The 22,323-nt window shown below is 36.4% G+C and overlaps 1 protein-coding gene across 22 annotated transcripts in view; it reads left to right on the top strand.

The window, feature by feature from the left end:
- Positions 1 to 22,323, top strand: part of MAP2 (microtubule associated protein 2) — a 294,399-nt gene that overhangs the window by 204,553 nt on the left and 67,523 nt on the right. For all 22 annotated transcript variants that reach the window (XM_066233532.1, XM_066233547.1, XM_066233546.1 and 19 more), the window contains one exon: positions 15,875 to 16,159. In XM_066233532.1, the coding sequence (XP_066089629.1) occupies positions 15,898 to 16,159 (262 nt within the window). In that variant the 5' untranslated portion in view covers positions 15,875 to 15,897. The remainder of the gene's footprint in view (positions 1 to 15,874; positions 16,160 to 22,323) is intronic.

Here is a 22,323-nt window from a genome sequence, read left to right as displayed (position 1 = left end):
AGCTCCTTAAAACTAAAAGCTGAGTCTTTCTAGTATTTTTATATCCTCAGTGTCTAGAACCATGCCTGTGACATAGGTGTTTATTTTTATATTAAAATGTTATACCTATGGTCCCACTATATAATGTTACTACATCTGTGCTTATACTTACATTAAGACTTTTATATAATATTAGATTGGAATATTTGTCTTTGTAAAAAAGTTACTCAATGTGAATATTGGTTTACTTGCATAATTTTTCCAGCTCAATTTTTTATTATCTCAAAAACATAAATTAATATATATATATTTCAGGCCTGGAAAATTTATCAAACTTGTACCACATAATAGCACTATGAAAGTTTAGTGGAAAGAAGTAGCAATCCATTAAAAATTGACCTGATTTCTAGAATTCACTCCAGAGTACACAAAGATATGTCTGCTCAAAGACAGAAATTGAACAGTATATGAAGACTGACCCAATTGGATCAGATCTGAGTTATGAGGGAATTTCAAATGATAAGAATTCTACTTGCTTACTTTTTGGCCCAACTCAACTGAACAGAATGAACAAGACTACTTTCAACTTAACTCAGAACTCCCCTGAGTCACAATTACAGCCGACAGTGTTGTATGGCACAGCATAGCACACAACCTACCCTACATCCAAAAAAGATATTGATCTATTTTATCTGGCTCATACTTTACTTTTATATGGCTCATATTTTTACCTTTCTTTAGAAGAAAATGACTATTTAATATAATTAACTAGATTTTGGATTCTCTATGTATTATTTAGTATATTTAAAAATGCATGAATACAAACATTTTACATTCATCTTTTTATTTAATATATATATTATTTAGAAGGTTTGTAATCATGTAGCACCTGGGGTTTGCTCTGTTATGGCATTTATTGTATTATCTTGCATTTTCACATACATTTTACCTTCCTCAGTGTAGAGTGAATTATTCATTGCCAGAATCTATATCTTGGTCATCATTGTATTCCTAATGCCTAAGAGAATTCTTGGTATAAAGCTAGTATTTAGTAAATGTTTATTGAAAAGATTTTGGAAAGCATAATAAATGAATTGACAGTTTATCATGATCTGAAATTAAATGAAGGCTTGATACATGCTTGTTAAAGCAATGTGTAAATACAGATGGTTCCTGACTTACAATGGTTGGTATACGATTTCTTGGCTTTGTGATGGTATGAAAGCAATATGTATATATTCGATAGAGACCATACTTGGGATTTGAATTTTGGTCTTTTCCCAGGCTAGGGACAAGGGGCACGATGATCTCGTGGTGCTCGGCAATGACAGCCAGCCACAGCTCCCATATAGGCATGAGGCCCCGAGGATAAACAACCAATCCTCTACTGTGCTGTGCAGCCCATGCTTTTTGGATGTGGTGTTCTGTGCACATTCAATGTCCAGTAGGCTATGCTCTGATGTCCAGTACGTTAAATGTATTAGTGCATTTTTTACTTACAATGTTTTCAATTTATGATGGGTTTATCAGGAATTAACCCCATTGTAAGTCAAAGAGCATCTGTAGTGCCTCTTTTTTTTAATTAATTAATTTATTTATTTATTTATTTATTCATTTTTAAAGAGGAGAGAGAGAGAGAGAGAGAGAAGGGGGGAGGAGCTGGAAGCATCAACTCCCATATCTGCCTTGACCAGACAAGCCCAGGGTTTCGAACCGGCGACCTCAGCATTTCCAGGTCGACGCTTTATCCACTGCGCCACCACAGGTCAGGCTGTAGTGCCTCTTAAAGTCCATTTCTAAAGTTATTTAGGCTCTGTCTCTTTCTCAACATTCTCCATTTCTTTATCTCAGCGTCTCAGCAGATGAATGCAGATCTGACCAGCCTCGTGTTTTTCTGTAACCTGCTGTCACATCTCAAAAAATAACAACTAAAGGCATCTAAAAGAACCTCGTGTGTCCTATACCAAACAAAAATAAAACAAAACAAAAAGATTTTATTATACATTGTTCATCAAAAATCAAGTAAAATACTCTGTAACACTGTATAGTTTAATGAAAAAGAACTCTTCAAAACATGGTATATGGCTTTACCACACACTGAATTCAAGAAACTAATAAGGTGAATACCTGTGAAAATACTATAAAACATCATATTTTCTCATTCCCTTTTGCATAATGAACAGATAGAAAATAAGATATTCAAGTAAAGAGACAATAGATAGATAAAATAAATAGAAAAACTCTATGTGGCAATCTGTTCAAAGAAGAGAGTTAGGTTTTGTTTTAATTCAGGTTTTGAATGTAGAATCAGGCCTCTCATTTGAATCCCAGTCACACTGCCATAATCCAGGTTTACATGTTTCTTTCCTAATGCGACTAAAGGATGTTTCTATATTTAGTCATGCCTCCTTCCAGTTCACTTTTTACTAATACCATGGCTGGATCAATCATTCTAAAAGCACAACTTGACCGTGCCACTAGGCATGGCTTACTACCTCTGTTTACAATTCCTCATTACCTGCTTGTCCGCCTCATTTCCTCATGTTCTATTTCACTCCTGGCTCATAGTGAACGATCTTGTGCTTTACACATGTTCCTCATTCATTCATTTAGTAAATATTTGTCGTTGAGTTTATTCTGTGCCACACACTGAAGTAGGTGCTGGAGTCACAGAGGTGAAATGAACACAGCTCTTCCTCCGAGAGCTCACAGCCTTGTGAGGAAATCAGACATAGGAATGAACGCCTAATACAGATCGAAACTGGAGTCTGAGGATGCCAATGAGTGCTCATTATGGTATATCCCTGGAAGGTGTTGTCTAGCCCAAGTCCAAAATAACACATCTAAGCTCTTTCTTTCTAGAAAATTTTTCCTCTTTTCTTTGGTGAATTGCTCCTTGTCCTTTAAACTCAACTCAGATATGACCTCATCCAGGAAGTATTGGTTGACCTTCCAGAGTGGAAGGAGCTGTCCCTGTGCCTCTATCGCTTCCCGTCCTAATCTGCGTACCAACATGCACCACACTGGATTTTTCTATTGCTTTGTCTCTGAGTTCCTTCAACATAAAATCTGTATATCTTTTTTTGTATCCTCATTGCATTCCCTTTGAAACGTATAGAGCCTTTTCATTACTATTTTAGAAATACTTTCAAACATTGAGTGAATGAATGAAGATTTATAAACTTAGATATGGAAGGCATTTAAGCAGCCATGTGAGTGAGCGTCTCATTGATTCTATAATGTTTAGGACAGGATGGACAGTCAATTTTGAATCCACTCACATAGACTGCATTAAGATGATAGAAACACAGAAATCAAATGCTATGACTGATTGTGCTGTAAATCCATATACAACTACTATATTTGGTATAAGATTTTAATTTGAACATCTAAGGAAGCAGAGCATTGGTCACATGGCTAGCATTTGTGGAGGAAGACTTGTTCATCAAGACACAAAGGGAATGAGCAGATCAGATAAAGTGGCAGGAGTCAGATCAAATGGTATATGCTTATACCCAGGACTTCATCCTTTCTTCTGTCTTAATTAGCGAAAAGTAGATCCCATTCATGGAAAAACATAAGGATTTAGTTTTTGAATTTATACCCTTATATATCCTTGACTTCCAGTTCTCCCTCCTTTTTCTTTTTAGGACTGCCATTTTTTTCAACTTTTCAGATTTTGTTTGTTTCTAATTCTAGCATCTTATTTTGTGATATCGACTGCAGCCCCCATGTTCACCTGGATTATGATCTTGTTCCCACCTCCTATGAAGAAATCTCTGAAGCAATTTTTCCTCAAGTACTGATTATTGTTCTTAGATTGTAGCACTTTAATGCCCACCCTATAATGTGGATCTAAGGTGTCTGGTAACAAAGAATTTTCATTTGGTAGTGGTGCCATTAAATTCTTATGACCTATTATTTTTTTCCTTTGGACTATTTATAATTCCATAGAGTATTCCTCAGATTTGTACCTGAAGGATATTTATTTTACAGTATTTTGTTATAGGATGCTGGAAAAAGTCTGACAAGTCTGCAATTAGATTTCAAACAGGAAAAGTATAAAACAAAATAATTGTGTCAAAATCCAAATTACAATTTCCCTTTTATGTTTTTTATCCTGATGCTTAAATTTATAATTAAGGAAAATTTTATTAAAATTATTAGTATTGAATGAATTCTAATTTAGTAAAAGAAAAATATGGATATGAGGGTCAAATTTATTGATTGGACAGTTTGATAGTGAGTTATATGCATATGAAACTAACACTCAGATTTAGTGTCATATCTAAACTTGCACATCTAAGAAGTGGAAGAGCCAGGATTCAACCTTGATTTTCTTGTTAAAAATCTAATACCTTTCCCTAATTAATCAATGTCATTAAAATTAATAATAAAGAAAAAAGATCTAAAACCTTTGCTCTGGCTGTTGGCTCAGTGGATAGAGTGGCAGCCCCATGTATGAACATCCTGGATTTGATTCCCAGTCAGGGCACTCAGGAGAAGCAATCATCTGCTTCTCCCCTCTTCCCCTTTCTCTTCCTCTTCCCCTCCTGCAGCCATTGACTCAATTGGTTCACGTGTGGCCCCGGGCACTGAGGTAGCTCTGTTGGAGCACATTAGCCTCAGGCACTGAGAATAGCTTGGTACTTGAGCATCGACCCCAGATGGGATTGCCAGGTAGATCCCAGTTGGGGTACATGCAAGAGTTTGCCTCATTATCTCCCCTCCTCTCCTCTAAAAAATAAATAAATAAACAAATCTATTACTTATTCCACTATATCTCCAGTTCACATCTTTAGTTAATTATCATCAGAAGCTAAAGCAAGCATTTTACATATTATGTATTTCTGCTATGTATAGAAGGTATTTAATAGCCCTTTTATATAATGTGGAAAAAAAATAATGTAGAGCTGTCTCATAAAGCATCTTACCCAGTTTAACATGTTAAATTGTTATCAATGGAACAGGTTTATAAAGTCAGTGTCTTTATCTGGATTGGATTCTCTTTCCAGTTCCACTGCCATTCCACCATCTCACTGCTTGGTGAAAGAGCAATACATGAACGGATGTTAGTGGATTTGGCTTCTTATTACAGATCCCCTAAAAGTGTCTAACTGGTCAAATAATTTACTCTTTCTGGCCTCAGTTTTTCAATATTAGGCAAACCATGCACTGACTCCTTTTGCTAAAAATGTTCAAATGAAAGCTATAAAATAACTAATCATAGGTAGCATTTATTGAGCAGCTCCAACTTGCCTGCAATTATGCTTTCCTGGTATTATCTTGAGAAATTCTACCAAGAACATAACACTGGCTTGCTGTGCACTGTGTGTCTATCATCTTCAAAACTAACCATGCACCACTTCCCCCAATTCTCTCCATAGGAACTGTTTTATCAGTCATGGTATGTGATGAAAAATGGGTTACTTTCTTATAAAGTATTTTACAATTAGCTTGAGAAGAGCAGAAAGGACATGAAACAAATATATCTGGATTTGCAGCTTGTCTTTTTCATGTCATCAGGGACTTTTTCTTAGTTTTGCATAAAAGGCAAAAAAGGTGTACAGGGTTGTAGTCAGTTAGTCAACAACTATTTAAGCTTAGACTTTGTCAGCATTGAAAAGTAAAGACATGGATTCTACATAAACTTCTCCTGTGGTTAAGGACTAAAACAAAAGTTTCTGACTTGTAGCACTGGCATGAGCAGTAATAGTATAAGCATCACTGAGCCCACATGGTAAAGGGAAACAGTATTCCTGCCCTTAATTGTATTATGCAACTGGTTGTTTTACTCCTTTGTTTGTTTTGGGGTATGTAGCCGTACAAAATTATAATCCCAATGTTTTTATTGAACTGGCACATTACATGATGACAGGGCAAAACATACCATAGAAAACATTCTAGAAGTGCCGTGCCAAATACATAATGAAAATGGAGACATGCCTGTCTGGCACACAGACTAGTTTTCCTTTAGTTTTCTCCAGCCTTCATTGTTTCCCCTTTTGCCAATGTTTGAGAGTATTTAAAGCTGCCTAGTAATAACTATAATCAGGGACTGTTTCTGTGCTTTGTGATCTTTCTAATATTGTAATCCAAAAAAAAAAAAAAAAACCCAGGAAGGTCTGAAGTTAAACGGGAATCCCGAGAGAAACAGTTCTGTTCTATTAAATGACACTTCCGGCATTTGTCTCATTATCTAGATAAGACATTTCTTTCTTTCTTTTTTTCTTTTTACTTCTTTGAAAGCTTTACTGGCTAAGAATTATCTATCACACATTCATATCCTACCTGTTACCCACATCCATCTCCAAAATGATCTAACAGGTAAAGAAAAGTATAACTTGATTTGACATATTTTAAGCAAATGTACTTTTGTCATAAACCATTAATAAATGCCAAGCATTGTTTCAAGTAAAATTTCTAAAGAATTTGAAGATCTTCATAGACTGAGCAAGGACTAGTTCTTGTTCTAACAATATGAAGTAGGTCAATACCACAGACAATTGGTAATTTGAAACATTCTTCTGTGAGATGTCTGCCTCCCTCAGGTAGGGTAAGACACAACAGAAAACTAGCATATTCCCAGGGAATTGACTAAACTAAAAGCAGTCAGTCTGTGATTGTGGTCCATTTTCTCTTCATAAATGACCTAGACTGGGAAAGTAAAATGTCCAGCTTCCATTTGTGAGAATGAATACATAGCATATTAAGATAATTGCTTCATCCCTTTATGCCAAGTAGTCTGTCTACAAGGGTATTCACGTGTGTATTTCTATGACTGTTCTCTTCTGAAGTCCTATGCCGTGGGCTTGCAAAGCATGAGTCCTCGAACTTTAATGCCTCAGAATCACCTGGTCAACTTGATAAAATACCAATCCCCAAGGCCCATACCCAGACATTCTAACTCATTAAGTTGATGTTGGAGGTGGTAATTTTCTGAAAACCCCTTAAGCTACATTAGAAATGGATGATCACCAAATTGCATTAGTTTCATGATTTTAATAACTTTTTTGAGATGGGATGCAAGTTTATCTTAAAGATATTTTTACACTGATTTGTCACATGCTCTCTATTATGTACACTGTTTTGTTCGGGTCTAGTAGTTTGTTCTACTTGGTGTTATTCTTCATGGGCTCCCAATGGAGCGAGAACCTCAGGACCAGTTCTCCTACCATGCCTAAAAATTGGATTTCAAAACTATTCTCCTCTCACTGATGGAGCTGGTGTTGGCCAAATATTTATGGCTAACAGAACCTTTTTGCTGTGTTTGTGTAAAATTAGAAAGTTGGTGAATTGTTCTTTGAACATTTAACAAATATTTGAAACCCAGCTCATAGCTAAATGGTGCTGTGGTCAGTTTGTGTATTACTATCATGCTTTGGTGCATCGTACTTTTGCATAACCCTTTCTGTACATTGAAGGAAAAATATGCAAAGCTCTAAGCAGATAGAAAATGGTGTATTTTAAATAAAATGTATATGAAATCTATACCCTCAGCCCTGGATTTTCCCCGAGAAAATAAATTCTTCAGTAGCTCAAAGAACAGCTGAGCTACCAGGGACATTTTCTTCTGAGTATTTCTACTTAGTTATTTCTTCCCTTTGAATAGTGAAGGAAGTGTGACAGCTGTATCTTTTTTTTTTTTAATCTACAAGCCCTCAGGGCACATGTGCTCAGGAACTTCTATTTGATACAGTTAAATAAATCTATCTCTTTGTGACTTGCTTTAAGGAACAGAAAATACAGAAACTATCAGAACATGTCAAACTCTTTTTTTTGCCATGTACAATATGTAGGAGTTCTAGATGAAAATGATTCTCTTTTTAAACTAGCCTTTAAACCTATTAAATTTTAATGTGCACATATGATTTTATAACCCTTAGGGAGAACCAATAAAAAAGTCTGTTATTTGTCCACCTCCAAAAAGTCAATTGTCATTTTCAAGTTAATGTTAGTTTATTAGCAATATTTTTTTGGATGGTAAATTAGGAATATTTTTAGGAAGATGGATAAAGGAGAAATCATTTTTTAAAAAAGTAATGTTTTTCAAAAATTGTATTTTTATTACAGTTTATTAACTATGACCTATTTGAAAGACCTAGAATACTATGTAAGGTTTTATAAAATGCTTTGTGTGGAAAAGATTTATCTCTGTTTTATATTTTATTTATTTTATATACACATGAAGGATAGCATGAAAACTATAGTGTGCTAAATAATATTAAATCATTTTCTCAAAGAATGACATTATTATTTGTGATATATGTTCAGCCTGATTTGAGAAACGACTTGATGCAGAATCCTTTAAAGAAGGAAACAGATATTAAAACAAATCTACTTTTTATCATGCTCTGTTTAGGAGAATAACAAATAAATTAAGCTGTAAAGATAGTAAGGTTTCCTACCACATTCTAAGCAATATCTGTGTTTTTAACTGAATTTCAATGCTATCTTCAGGTCCCTATTCTAGTTTTCTATTCACATCAGGAAGAGGTTTATGAGGTAATGCTTTGAAGCTAATACGCATACAACATCAAACCTTCCCTGAACTTGCTTCTCATAAGGCTTCTATTTATCATCTAAGAACATAGTTAAACAGAATGTAAAAAGTTTAGCTTTTAAAACACTGATTGAAGAATTTGTGCATAAACATCCCATACACATCACTGATGATGTGCAAAGAACTGTACATACCGAAGAATTTCCTCATCTGCAAAATGAGGACAGTGACCCCTTGTTTATTGCTTTGTTACACATTTTAAACTGAATAAAGGGCTCAGCACAGTCCTTGGCATGTTCAATAAATAGTAGTTACTACCTTTGTTACTGTTATTATAATTATACTATCTGTCATTATAACACAGTCATTACATCTATATAAATAAAAATGTAAATGTTCGTTTGTTCAAAATCTTAAATCTTCAATAGTTCTTCACCGATTGCTTTGAAATTTTGACAAAACGTTGCATTCGAATACACGCATGTTTTTATGTTTTTAAATACCTACTATTATATAGATGTCACACCTGTGACAGGTAAAAACATGCTTTTTAAAAAAAATACAGCGCCATTCGTTGGACGTAAAAGCAACACATGCTATACTAAATATTTTACGATTCCATTTCAATGTTATGGGAGAGATATAAATCACACATAGCTGAAGATATTTTCCGTCGAATACACAAGGAAAATTCAAATATGAACATGGATTTCACAGCAGAAATCTACAACAAAGCATTGATAATGATTGAAGATTTGTCCTTAGAAATCGCGAACAAAATTCTCAATCAATTGGGAATGCCATCACTGAATCAATCTGCTGCTGCTTCATTCGATGTAGAATTGCATCATGAACAAAATTACAACAAGGTGATCTTTTGTCGTATGTGCAATCAAATATTCCTAAGCTAACGCTTGAGCAAAAAGGCATTTACGATCAAATAATGCAAACTGTCAATAATGGGGTTGTAGAAATCTTCTTCTTAGATGTGCCAGGAGGAACTGGTAAAACGTTCCTAATTAGATTGATTCTGGCACCAATTTGATCCCAAAATGACATAGCCTTAGCTCTTGCATCATCCGGAATAGCTGCGACATTGCTACCAGGTGGGAGAACTGCTCATTCCGCTTTGAAATTGCCATTGAACATGCAATTCATTGAAACTCCCACATGCAACATTTCCAAAGCATCCGGCATGGGAAAAGTATTGCAGAAATGCAAACTTATTGTTTGGGATGAATGCACAGTGGCACACAAAAAAATTGATTATTGCAAGATTTGCGTGGAAACATCAGACCATTTGGGAACGCATTCATATTGCTTGCAGGAGATTTCAGGCAAACATTACCTGTAATTCCTCAATCGACACCAGTGGATGAAATAAATGCTTGCCTGAAATACTCTACTTGTGGAAACACATAAAGATGTTAAAATTAACTACAAATATGCGTGTTCAGCTGCAAAACGATCAATCAGCTGAGATATTCTCACGTCAATTGCTGGAAATTGGGAACGGAAAGGTGCCGGTTGATCTGACCTCAGGACGAATTTCATTGCCTCATAACTTCTGCAATCTAGTAAAGTCAAAAGAAGAATTGGTTGTAAAAGTATTTCCCAATATTCAAACCAATTATAAGAATCACGATTGGCTGAGTGAATGAGCTATTCTTGCGGCCAAGAACAAAGACGTCTACGAACTTAACAATATTATTCAGTCTAACATTCAAAGCGAGACAGTCACATACAAGTCCATGGACACTGTTGTGGAAGCAGATGAAGCAGTTAATTGTCCAACAGAATTTTTGAATTCCCTCAATCTGCCAGGATGCCACCACATCTACTGCAATTGAAAATCGGCGTGCCAATATTAATGTTGCGGAATATTAACCAGCCAAAGCTTTGCAAAGGCACACGGCTTGCATTAAAATATTAATGAGCAACGTCGTAGAATAACAGTCTTGACAGGACCTTTCAAAGGTGAAGATGTCCTCATTCCTCACATTCCTATGATTCCAACAGATATGCCATTTCAATTTAAGAGATTGCAGTTCCCAATTCAATTGGCGTTTGCAATCACCATTAACAAAGCTCAGGGACAGTCTTTAGAATTGTGCGCTTTAGATCTAGACACGGATTGCTTCTCACACGGACAATTATATGTTGCATATTCTAGAGTCGGCAAACCAGACAATCTCTGTATCTGAACAGACAGTGGAACAACAAAAAATATTGTATACCCACAAGCATTGTGAAATTAAACATATTAGAAATATGCGCTTTCTCTTTTCTTTCTTTTCCATTTAACCAGATGAGCCACAGCAACGCGTGGCCGGGTACAGCTAGTATAAAATATTTTAAGTTGGTTTTCTAAGATTGTTGGCATAGGAACAGAAGCTTAAGAACTTGGTAAGTACAATAACAAGAGTTACTTGCAAATCTGTCTTCTGACATTATATAGGACTGAATAAACATTCCATGACAGCGAATGTCTGAGACATGAGAGCTTGATGGAAGGCATGCATCCTCAGAATTACCTACTCCTTGTGGATTTCTGGAAACTTAGCTACAACTTTTATAAAGATGATTCTACAATTTCTAAATCACATTCTGTTGTCTTCTATTCAAACATCAAAGCACTTAATTCAGTAGTCTGAGAATTGTGTTTCTTCTGAATTGCTTTGGTGACTTCATATGTGTAATGGACTGAATAAATTTTCTAGATTCAAATTGTGACCTTCCAGATCCCAATAATTTATCAATAATGAGACTCAGCATCTTTATCTTTACATGCCTTGATTTCTTTACTTTTCCTACCAGAATAACTTCATTAAAATTTCCATATTCTCCTACAGTCCAATCTATTTTGCATGCAGAGTAAACACTTGTAAAAATAGGAAAGGCTTTACACAACGAAGTACATGCCTTGTTAATGTCATTCTTTTAAAGAAATTAATAGTTCTTATGCTTTAGGACAGTTTCAGATTTTCAGAAAACTGAGCTAATAGAACAGTTTCCATGTACCCTCCCACACACAATTTCCTGTTATTAACATTCTACATTGGAATGGCACATTTGTTATAGTTAATGAAATATTAGTGATACATTATTATTAGCTAAAGTCCATAGTTTATTTCATTTTCTTAATTGTTACGGAATGTCTTTTTATATTTTTGTTTCACAGTCCCAACAATAATACTATATTATATTTAATTTTTAAGTCTCTCAGATTCCTCTTGGCTGTGAGAGTTTCTCAGATTTGCCTTGTTTTTTTTTTTTATTTGATGACTTTGAGAAGTAATTGTTAGGTCAATTATAGGATACCCTCCTACTGAAATTTTTGTGATTTTTCTTTTCATGTTTAGTTTTAGATTGTGCGTTTTTGGCAGGAAGACCACCAGTAGTAAAGTGCTCAGATGAGCTTGAGAAATGCCGAGTTACACAGGCATGTGTGATAGGAGCTGAGAACTTTTCTCACGCTCGGACACACTGGACTCTCAGGGAAGGGCAGCAGTGTGGAGTGAGTCCCAACCAAAGAGCCGAAGAACCCTTTATCCGATACCATGTTTATTAACATCTCTAAAAGGATTTGGGATACTTAGGTTTTCACTTTAGCCCGTGTTTAACCCTGGGAGTTCTAGCCACAGATATTCAAAGTAAATAAAACAGTATGAGTACCCACCACTCCCAGCTAAAATTGGCAGTTTTCTCTTTCAGGGCTCTCTGGAAAAGATTTGTCAGTGACTCAAAATCCTCATCTTGAACTGAAAAAAACCAATGCCTGAGTGAGGAGAGAGTGCTGCCTGGGAATCATCCACTTCAAATGTAGAGAAAATTTGTTTTCAAAAGAGAAGGCATTCCAAAAATGAACTCCTTAGTGTTTAATGTTTTAGAGTTCTGAATTCTTTCTTTTTAATCAATTAATTAAAATTAATTTTGTAAGAAGAAAGGGGTGGCTGCCCATGCTAATTTCAACTACTATCAGAGGCATAAACAAAGTGAATGTATAACCTAAAATGTATCATCTGACTTCCTGATGAGACCATTCAGATAATACTCCTTTAATGTATGCAGATTAATCAGATATATCTTTTTAATTTGTTGGGCTTTTGAAAAGTGCATCGCCTAACCATCTATTAATTGACAACCACCTTAGAAAATTTCAAGCTGGCATTACTCCGATAAAGATACTTTGACAGAAAATATGATTTGAAATATTTCCTTCTGCTCTACTGAAAAGCTTCTGGAATCAAAGGAGTCACTATTTGGCCACACTCACTTATATAATCACAATATGATATTATTAAAATACCAGCCACTGATGGTAAATTTCAATTAAATTCCTAAACAATGTTTTGGGGTCACAGTTTCTCTCAACTTTTCAAAATGGTATTGTGACATAGTTAATAATTGATCACAGCTTCCTTTCATTATTTTCTTCTCATGTCTGTCTTGGAATGTTTATTCAGTCCTATGTAATGTCTGAAGACAGATTTGCAAGTAACTCTTGCTATTGTATTTACCAAGTTATTAGGCTCCTGTTCCTATGCCAACAATCCTAGAAAACCTAATTAAAATATTTCATGTGTAATGACTGTGTTATAATGACAGATAGTATAACTATAATAACAATAACAAAGGTAGTAACTACTATTTTTTGAACATGCCAAGAATTTTGTTGATCACTTTATTCAGTTTAAAATGTGTAACAGACCAATAAACAAGGCATCATTAGAGTTTGCTGCACTTCATCCATGATGTGTATAGGATGTTTATTCACAAACTCTTCAATATTTTAAAAGCTAAACTTTTTACATTTTGTTTAACTATGTTATTAGTGACTTGATTGGTTCAAGCGTGGCCCCAGGTGCTGAGAATAGCTTAGTCTGAGCACGTCAGCTTCAAGCATTTAAAATAGTGCAGTACTTGAGCATCGGGTCCCAGGTGGGGTTGCCTGGCGATCCTGGTCAGAGTGCACGCAGGAGTCTGCCTCATTATCTCCCCTCCTCTCACCTAAAAAACAAACAAACAACAAAAAACTAGAATAGGAACCCGAGGTTAGCATCAAAATTCAGTAAAAAATAGACAGATGCTTCTTAGGATATATTGATAGTAGGAAACCTTACAATCTATACAGCTTAATTTATTTGGGTTTTATGTTATTGTGGATCTGTTTTGTTTTTGTTTTAGTGAGAGAGAGAAAGGACAGACAATGACAGACAGAGGGAAGGGAAAGAGATGAGAAGGATCAACTCATAGTTGTAGCACCTTAGTTTTTCATTGATTTCTTTCTCATATGTTCCTTGACCCGGGGACTCCAGCCAATCCAGTGACTCTTTGCTCAAGCCAGCAACCTTGGGCTTCAAGCCAGAGACCTTAGGGCTCAAGCCAGTGACCATAGGGTCATGTCTATGTTCCCACGCTCAGGCTGGCGACCTTGCACTCAAGCTGGTGAGCCTGCACTCAAGCTGATGAGCCTGCACTAAAGCTGTTGACCTCGGGGTTTCAAACTTGGGTTTCAAGGGAGACTTTCACTTGCACTTTAATCGGGATCCACCTGGCAATCCCATTTGGGGCTGATGCCTGAGTAGCAAGTTATTTTTAGTGCTTGAGGCTGATGCGCTCAAACCAAGCTATCCTCAGCATCCCAGGACGACGCTCTATCCACTGCACCGCCACCTGGTCAGGCTACAGCTTAATTTTAAAGGTCTACCGGAAAGTTCTGTCCATTTTTGGAATAAAACAAAATACAAATTCTTCTGACTTAATTCATGTGGCACCCATCTTGAATATTTCCACACCAATCCTATCTTCCAAATATGGTCCGAAATGGTTTGCTGAGCTGAATTAAGCCTTTCTGCGATCTCCGATGTTGTCAGAAAAGTATCTTGCTCCAACATGGTCTTAACAACATCATCATCGATCAAAGATGGTTTCCCAGAACGTGGCTTATCAGAAAGGTCGAAATCACCTGTTTCGAATTTTTCGAACCATCTTCTGCATGTCCTATCAGAAACTGTACCTTCACCAAACGCTTTCAATAAATTTCTACATGCTTCTGTACATTTCTTCCTTGTTGAAATTTGTAAAAATACAGTGGCGTAAATGAACTTTATCAGTAGCCATGGGTACACTATCGCTTCACACATAAGACTAACGTGAATCAACTTTGTTTTAGTTAATTTGCTACGTCAGTATGTATACATTAAGTGATAAAAATAGAGAGGCACACATGCGCCAAATAAACATGTGCTTGCGTGTCGAAACTTGTTGTGATAGAAACGGACAGAACTTTCCGGTAGACCTTTTATTTGTTATGCTCCTAAACAGAGCATGGTAGAAAGAAGTGGATTTGTTTTAACATAATTTTTGTTTCCTTGTGTGAAGGCTTTTGCTTGAGTTACTGTTTTTTTTTTAAAAAAAGGACAATATTCTTAGTTTCATCAGAACCAGTTATTACATATGTCAGCACCCTTTGTGTGGGGACAATAGGCCATTAATGAGGCTACATTTTTGGCAGGAGCTTTCCAACATTGACTGATGAATCTCCTCTCTTCAACCACTTCATTAAACTTAGTGGCCTCAGCCTAAAAGTGAAAGCCATGTAATATCTACAGTTTATTTATTCAGATTTTACTGTAATTTACAGCTATGAAAGCACTGATATAACCGGTGGGGCTTTTTTTTCCAGATCTAATTTGACATAGATGTAAACTAATGCCATAAGGTAGGATGTAGCCTAAAATTGTATTTTCTATCCTTTCTCTATGTAAGATTTATATTATGAGAAAATGCCAGTATTTTTTTAATCTATAGATAGAGTTTAGGAAAGGTTACTGGAAAAATTAAGTCAAAATTATTTTTTTAATTCACTTTACCTGGAAAAACATACCTGTTTCTGGTGTGAATTAAACACTTTTGAGATGAAAAACGATAATATAGAGGTCATTGTATTTTCTACGTTTCATGGAGATTTGTGTTTTTAAAATAGTATTTGAAGAAGTTAATCTACCGTTTCCCCTCAGCCCTTTTCTCACCTTTTTCTAGTCAATTTTCTCAAAGTGCAGGATTCATTGACTCTGCTGCACAGTTCACATCACATGTCAATGAAAGCTAGCTAAAATGTGTCCTTAAATGCCAAACACTAGTTTTTGTGTTTTTTAAGTGTATATGGATTGATGGAGATCTTATATTAAAAGAATAGATATACCAAAATAGAATGTAAAAATCAAAATCAAAGTGTTAACAATGGCTACCTCTTGATATTAAAGGTAGGTTATTGAAATGCATTTTTTATTGTTGCTGTTACCATAGCTAACCACTGGAGTTGCTACAGATTTGCTCTATCTTGGTTCTACAAAGTGATGGCTACTCTTTTTTCTCTTCCAATCACAGGAGAGGTTGCAGGGTGTTGAAGAATGGCAGATGAAAGGAAAGATGACGCAAAGGCACCTCACTGGACCTCAGGTCAGCTAACGGAGGCCTCTGCACACCCACATCCACCTGAGATTAAGGATCAAGGTGGGGCTGGAGAAGGACTTGTCAGAAGCGCCAATGGATTCCCATACAGGGAGGATGAAGAGGGCACCTTCGGAGAACATGGGTCACAGAGCACTTACTCAAATACCAAAGAGAATGGGATCAACGGAGAGCTGACCTCAGCTGACAGAGAAACAGCAGGTAACTAAAGGCTCTCTGGTCACCAGTGCGGGTTTGTGCTTTGAAGTCTGTTTAGTCTGAAAGTGAATTAACTTATAGCACTGATCCTCTTTCACGAATGCTAGGCCTGAAATTTTAGTCAGTCAGGGAAATAGACACAAAAAAGAGAGAGAAGTCATGGGAACTAGCTTGATGGTCTCCCAAATTGGTTGTATTCTCTATCTCATCTTCTTGTTTAGTTTTACCACTTAAATTTTAATAAACAAGTGGCTCAGTATATGTGTATTTTGCTAGTAACTGTCAGTGATTTAATTCACCGAAAGAAAACACAAATAGTTTGCTATCAATTCTCTTGATGATATTGGACCTAAATACAACTGATTAATAAAAAGCATATTTACTTTTTAGAGCAGAAAGGAATGTAGACTGTAGCTCCCAGCCTTTAATAAAAAACAGAGAAAACAGAAAACAAAGAAAATGAACACACACTTGTACACAGGAGCCATTTTATACTTCCTCAGATAGCTTTTTAAGGCATAACATTCAGATACTTCAATGAAAACATACTATAATTTACTGTTAAGCCCTTCCTTCCAAAGAATAATTTCTACCAATAGCCCTCTTTATTCTATCATTGACAATATTGTCATTAATAAGATAATTATTTTATAGCTGTAATGACATAGAGAAACAATAGTTGGCACTGTAATAGTCTTCAAAATTATTTTCATTTCTTTTGCAATTCAGAATTTAACGCATTTGAACACAGTAACTTGCAGACGTGCCACTCCAAGAGTTGTAATTTAACTACAAGCAGTCAGAAAGGTTATGCTCCCTTCAAAATCATCCCTTACTTATTTAAACATTGGTTTTCCACCCATTAGTCAGCAACACATTGACTAAACACTGTACTCAAAAAATGTGTTTACATTTTAATGGGAAAATATGAAAGGCATTTCAAATGACTGGGTAGAAATTACATAAGTGTATAGTGTAATGTTTTTTTAATCCACACATTCCACAAATTGCTGTTGAGCATTTTCTCTGTAGTACAAAATGTGTTAGCTTCTGTGCCAGGGTGTGCGAGGAGTGGTCTGAACTCCACAGAGCAGATGGCCTAGAAGTAGACATGAGACCTGTGCATAGAATTAACTCACATACCAAATACAGTGTGTTAAGTACCACATGAGCAGTATGGAAAAATACAGTTGAATTAAAATTGTTTCTACTTAGGGCTAAAAGTTCCCAAGGTTTGTACAGAATTGACTTGAGGTGCCACGCAAACATCACAGGGCTGAGACAAAGCATTTGAAATACTCAGAGGAAACACAGGGATTCTCCAGATCTGTCAAACACCACACAAACTATTAGCTCAAGACAGTTCAAATTGCATCATTAGATCTCAATACATTTCTTTTCAAGGTGTTAGATCTTTGCAACATTGGGTTTTCAGCAGTCTCTGTGATAAAACCAAGTATCCTGCAGAAAGCCACATGGAAAAGGAAAAGAGGGGCGGTGTCCAATCTCATTCAAGAATTTGAGAAGCCGTGCAGTGCCTAATAGGCACGTTTGTCCCATTATTAAGAAACTGTTGTTAAGATGAAATAAAAATACTATTTTTACCTTTCATGGTTACATTGAGGATTAAATGAAATAGTAAAGTGTACAAAATGAATGGCTCGTGAAATAGAATCTACTTGTTATTATTATTGGTGGTAATGGTGGTGGTGGTGGTAGCAATGTCAACATAGACAACAGAACACTTTTTTTGTGACAGGGACAAAGAGAGAGGGACAGATAGACAAGAAGGAGAGATGAGAAGCATCAGTTCTTCACTGTGGCTCCTTAGTTGTTCACTGATTGCTTTCTCAAATGTGCCTTGACTTGGGGGCTACAGCAGAGCGAATGACGTTTTGCTCAAGCTATAAGGTATTTTTCCCCGCCGAGAAGGAAGGAAAAGGGCTGGAGCCACGAAGTGTGGAATAGTAAAAGGCTTTATTGAGTACAGAGCATGCATCCCGCTGGGCCAGGTTCCCTGGCCCTGAGGAAAGATGGAGGCCAGGGAAGTCGCACATGAAGAGACCGCGTGGGCAAATTTAAAGGGGTCTCGAAGTCAGGCTAATATGACATAGTGAAATCACACTGGCTGACAGTCAGTTGCTTTTTTCCCAAGGGCTCCAAGGAAGTTTCTTTTGGCACGCTTGGTTGTGGGCAGTCCTAGCCAAAGTTCGCAGGCCTGGGTTCCCCACGTGACCATCCCCCATTATCCACAGACCTTACACAAACCAGCGACCTTGGGTTCAAGCCAGTGACCTTGGGCTTCAAGCCAGTGACCATGGGGTCATGTCTATGATCCCACACTCAAGCCAGAGACCCAGTGCGCAAGCCAGATGAGCTTGCGCTCAAACATGTGACCTTGGGGTTTTGAATCTGGGTTTTCTGTGTCCCAGTCCGATGCTCTATCCACAGCACCACCGCCTTGTCAGGCCAATAGAACACTCTCTTAATCAAAGAATACTTTTCTGAAGACAAGTGTAGTACAAATTGTAGAGGCTGAGACTTGGGTCAGAAGCATTAACTAGGAAGATTTTTTTTAATTTTATTTTTATTTCATTTATTCATTTTAGAAAGGAGAGAGAGAGAGAGAGAGGAGAGAGACAGAGAGAGAAGGGGGAGGAGCTGGAAACATCAACTCCCATATGTGCCTTGACCAGGCAAGCCCAGGGTTTCGAACCGGCAACCTCAGCATTTCCAGGTCGACGCTTTATCCCACTGCGCCACCACAGGTCAGGCAACTAGGAAGATTTTGAAGGGATCAAGGCATGAGGAGATGAGGACATGTTAGAGCAAATTGATTGTGGGGAAAGGAAGAGATATTATAATAGTTCAATGTTTTTCTCATCATCATATTCTGTAGCACCTGACATTATGCTCCAAGTACTCAATAAATGTGTGTTGTGTGAGTGAATAAATGTGTGTTGCGTGAGTGAATAAATGAATGAGAGAAGTGAAAAAATGCCAAAGAGAAAGGAAAGTTCTTTCAAATTAATGGTAAAACCTATGGAAAAGTCTTCCTGTGTGTCTTGCACTCTCATCAGTTGACTCTCATGGATTATTATAGAAGTTTATAATACAAAACAAAACTCACTGTCATGTGTTTAGTCAAGCCGTGGGGAACCAACCTTCATCACTATTTTATTTTTTCAATGGTTCTAATTAACTAGTTATGATCATCTGAAAAATCTGTTTGCCAGGTCAGTGTGTTCTCACCAGCTTGAGAAAATAATACAAATTAAAAGCAGACTAATAGATGTTTCTTTTAAATTATGGGTTTAGGAGCATCCAAAGTTAATTTTGAATTCAGCTCAATGTAGATCACATTAATTCTATATTACATTTGAGAGACTGATTATGAAACCTTCATACATATGTTCTTAGTGACAGAGTTGTGAACAGACAGCTGTGGGTTACCAGGGTGATGTGTTCAATTCAAAATATGGTATAATTTTAAACTAACTTCCCTTCAGAAATAACAGGCCAAGTATTGAATTATAAATTATCCATATGTGGGAAACTATGGGAAAAGAAAATGTAAAATATTGTCTCTTCATACCTACAGAGGATGTTCCAAGGATAAGTTAATGTGCAATTTAATTTCTTCCTAAACTGTAGCTTAATAAAATGTTTTATTATTGATGATTTATATGTAACTTTTACAAATTAAAAACAAAAATCATCCTTAGTAAAAGAAAGTGTTCTTAGATCTCAAATAGGGTTCTTAAAAATGTGTCCTTCAGTGATGGAGACTGATGTGAGCTGGCATATTTTGAGTTGTTTTACAGAGAACCAGGGAGCTATATTCTAGCCCACATTTTTCACGTTCACTTATAATCTGTCAGTGGACTGCATTTCTCCCCTATGGAAGGTATTTCTCAGGACATTGTTAACGTGAATGAAGTATTTCAAGTATTATTAGGTTCTTAGCTATATGTGGTGTCCAGGCCATTACTGGTTTACTCTAGAGATCTTTCTTCCTAACTTCCCTTCTTTGTTCTCGTCCTCTCTTCACTTCACTTTTAGAAATAAATCCCCCCCACCAATTGTTGTTTATTTGTATTCATCTCTATAAACAAGATCACATGATACATGAATCACAATAATCTGATCACCTCTCCCTGCTTCTTCCTTCCTTCATCAGTGTGGGCTCGCTTCAACCTGAGGTCTTGCCTCATTCTCTCTCACCCACCTTTTTCAATGTTTACCTTCACATCTGGGCCATAATAATTTTTAATTTTTAAAGATGCAAGCCCATAGCCAGTTTTTCTTTCATCTTGACTTGGGGCCTGAATGCCGGAAGGCAATAATTTTTTATATGACGTGTCTTTACAGATGACTCGTCTAGATTCTGTCCCCTTAGAATGTAAAGCTACACCTTAGAAAGGTAGATAAGAGTTATTTGCTCATCTGTTATAGCATAGCATTTGATACTTTAAGAATTTTTATTATGTTTATTTATTCAAGTGTTCTTTTTGGAAAACATGCCACAGCATCTTTCAAAAGGAAATAAGAAAACATTGAGAGTCTAGCCCAGTGGTTCTCAAAGTGTGCGCCAGGGCACACTGGTGTGCCCTAGAAGATTTCCAGGTGTGTCCTATGGTATTTCAGAGAAATATGTGCCTGTTGGGGACCAAAAATCCAACAGGGTTTTTGGAGTTTAGATTTTTAGGGGGTAGAGGTGTGGGGAATTGGCTATAAGCTGACAGTCTGCCCAACCCCCCACCTCACTTGCCTGATTAGGTTACAAAAGGCTGTTAACCTGATTAGGTTGTGGTGCTGGATTGTTTACACTACCCCCATGTTCCCCAGAAAGACTGGAGGCAAGTTTCTTCTATCCTTTGTTTGGTGTAAAGTTAAGATGATATGTATGGTGGGGGGTTTGGATTGATGATTAAGCATAAAGAATTGTTTCTTGAAGTCTTTTGGATTTCTATAAAAGAAGAATATGTGGCAATATCTAACAAAGCTCTGAACATTTTACTATAATTTTCAACATCCTATTTATGTGAATTAGAATTTTCTACCCTCAACACAATTAAGAGTAAAAAGAGAGGAACTCTTCAATGTATTGATGAGGAAATGAGAGTTTGCCTTTCAAATATATGCCTAAACATTGAAGAAATCGCTAGGACACATCAGGCTCATATTTCTCATAAACACAAGAATGAAAAAACTTAACACATTCATGCTGGGACCTGCCAAATTTACTAAATCTTACTAAGAATCTATCTATATATATAAAAAGATAACTTTTTTGTCATTTTTTAATTCTTTAACTCCTCTTTTTTTATAAATTCTAAAAAGCATAACTCAAAACATATAACTAAAAATGTTTTTTAGTGTCAGAATAAATTTAATTTTGTCATATTTAAAATTGTCATTTAATTTCCATAAAAGCACGCTTGGACTTTATTTTTTTTCTTTAATATTTAATTTAATTATTATAACGTATTTCTCAGAAATTTGTATATAGTGCGCCTACAATTATTTGTAGGATTTTAAATGCACCCAGACTTCAAAAAGTTTGAGAACCACTGGTCTGGCCACTTAAGAATGTTATTGTTAAAATGAGACTAAAGCCTCCATTTTTACATTGTTTTCCAAAGTGTAAATCAGAAGAGAAAAGCTTATAATAAACCCTTCCTCTCTTTTTCACCTTATCTTTATTGAAGAAAGCAAGAAGAATGAATTTTGGTCCTCACAGAGTTCCAAATCTGAGTGAAAAAATTAGGAGCCTCGTCTTTCAGCTTCATATCTGAGGTGGGGCCCAAACTCCTGTTTGAATCCATATTAAAAGAATATAAAGATAACGAGAAGGGACCAGTAAGATGGCCTTTTGCAGACCTCCTCTGTACAGGCTTAGTCCCCATTCGGGGTCGCATGACAACAGCCTCCCGCTGAACAGATGCTGCTCTTTCCACCACAGCGGACCACCAGTCAGACAGGCGCAGCCAGCAGCCCAGAGATCCATTACAGCCTCCGATGACCATCCCTACTGCACGACCGCCACAGCCATGGCTGCCACGCGTGACAGCGAATCCTAATTTTATTCTTGGTTTTCAGTATGAATGGAGAAGGCAAGGAGGCAATCTTGAGAAACTGATAGATGCCAAAACATTGAAGTATTT

This window comes from Saccopteryx bilineata, chromosome 5 (genome assembly GCF_036850765.1).
Source record: "Saccopteryx bilineata isolate mSacBil1 chromosome 5, mSacBil1_pri_phased_curated, whole genome shotgun sequence".
In the NCBI taxonomy this organism is placed as follows: Eukaryota; Metazoa; Chordata; class Mammalia; order Chiroptera; family Emballonuridae; genus Saccopteryx; species Saccopteryx bilineata.
Note: the sequence above shows the minus strand (reverse complement) of the source record. Positions and strands in the feature narration are given on the sequence as shown.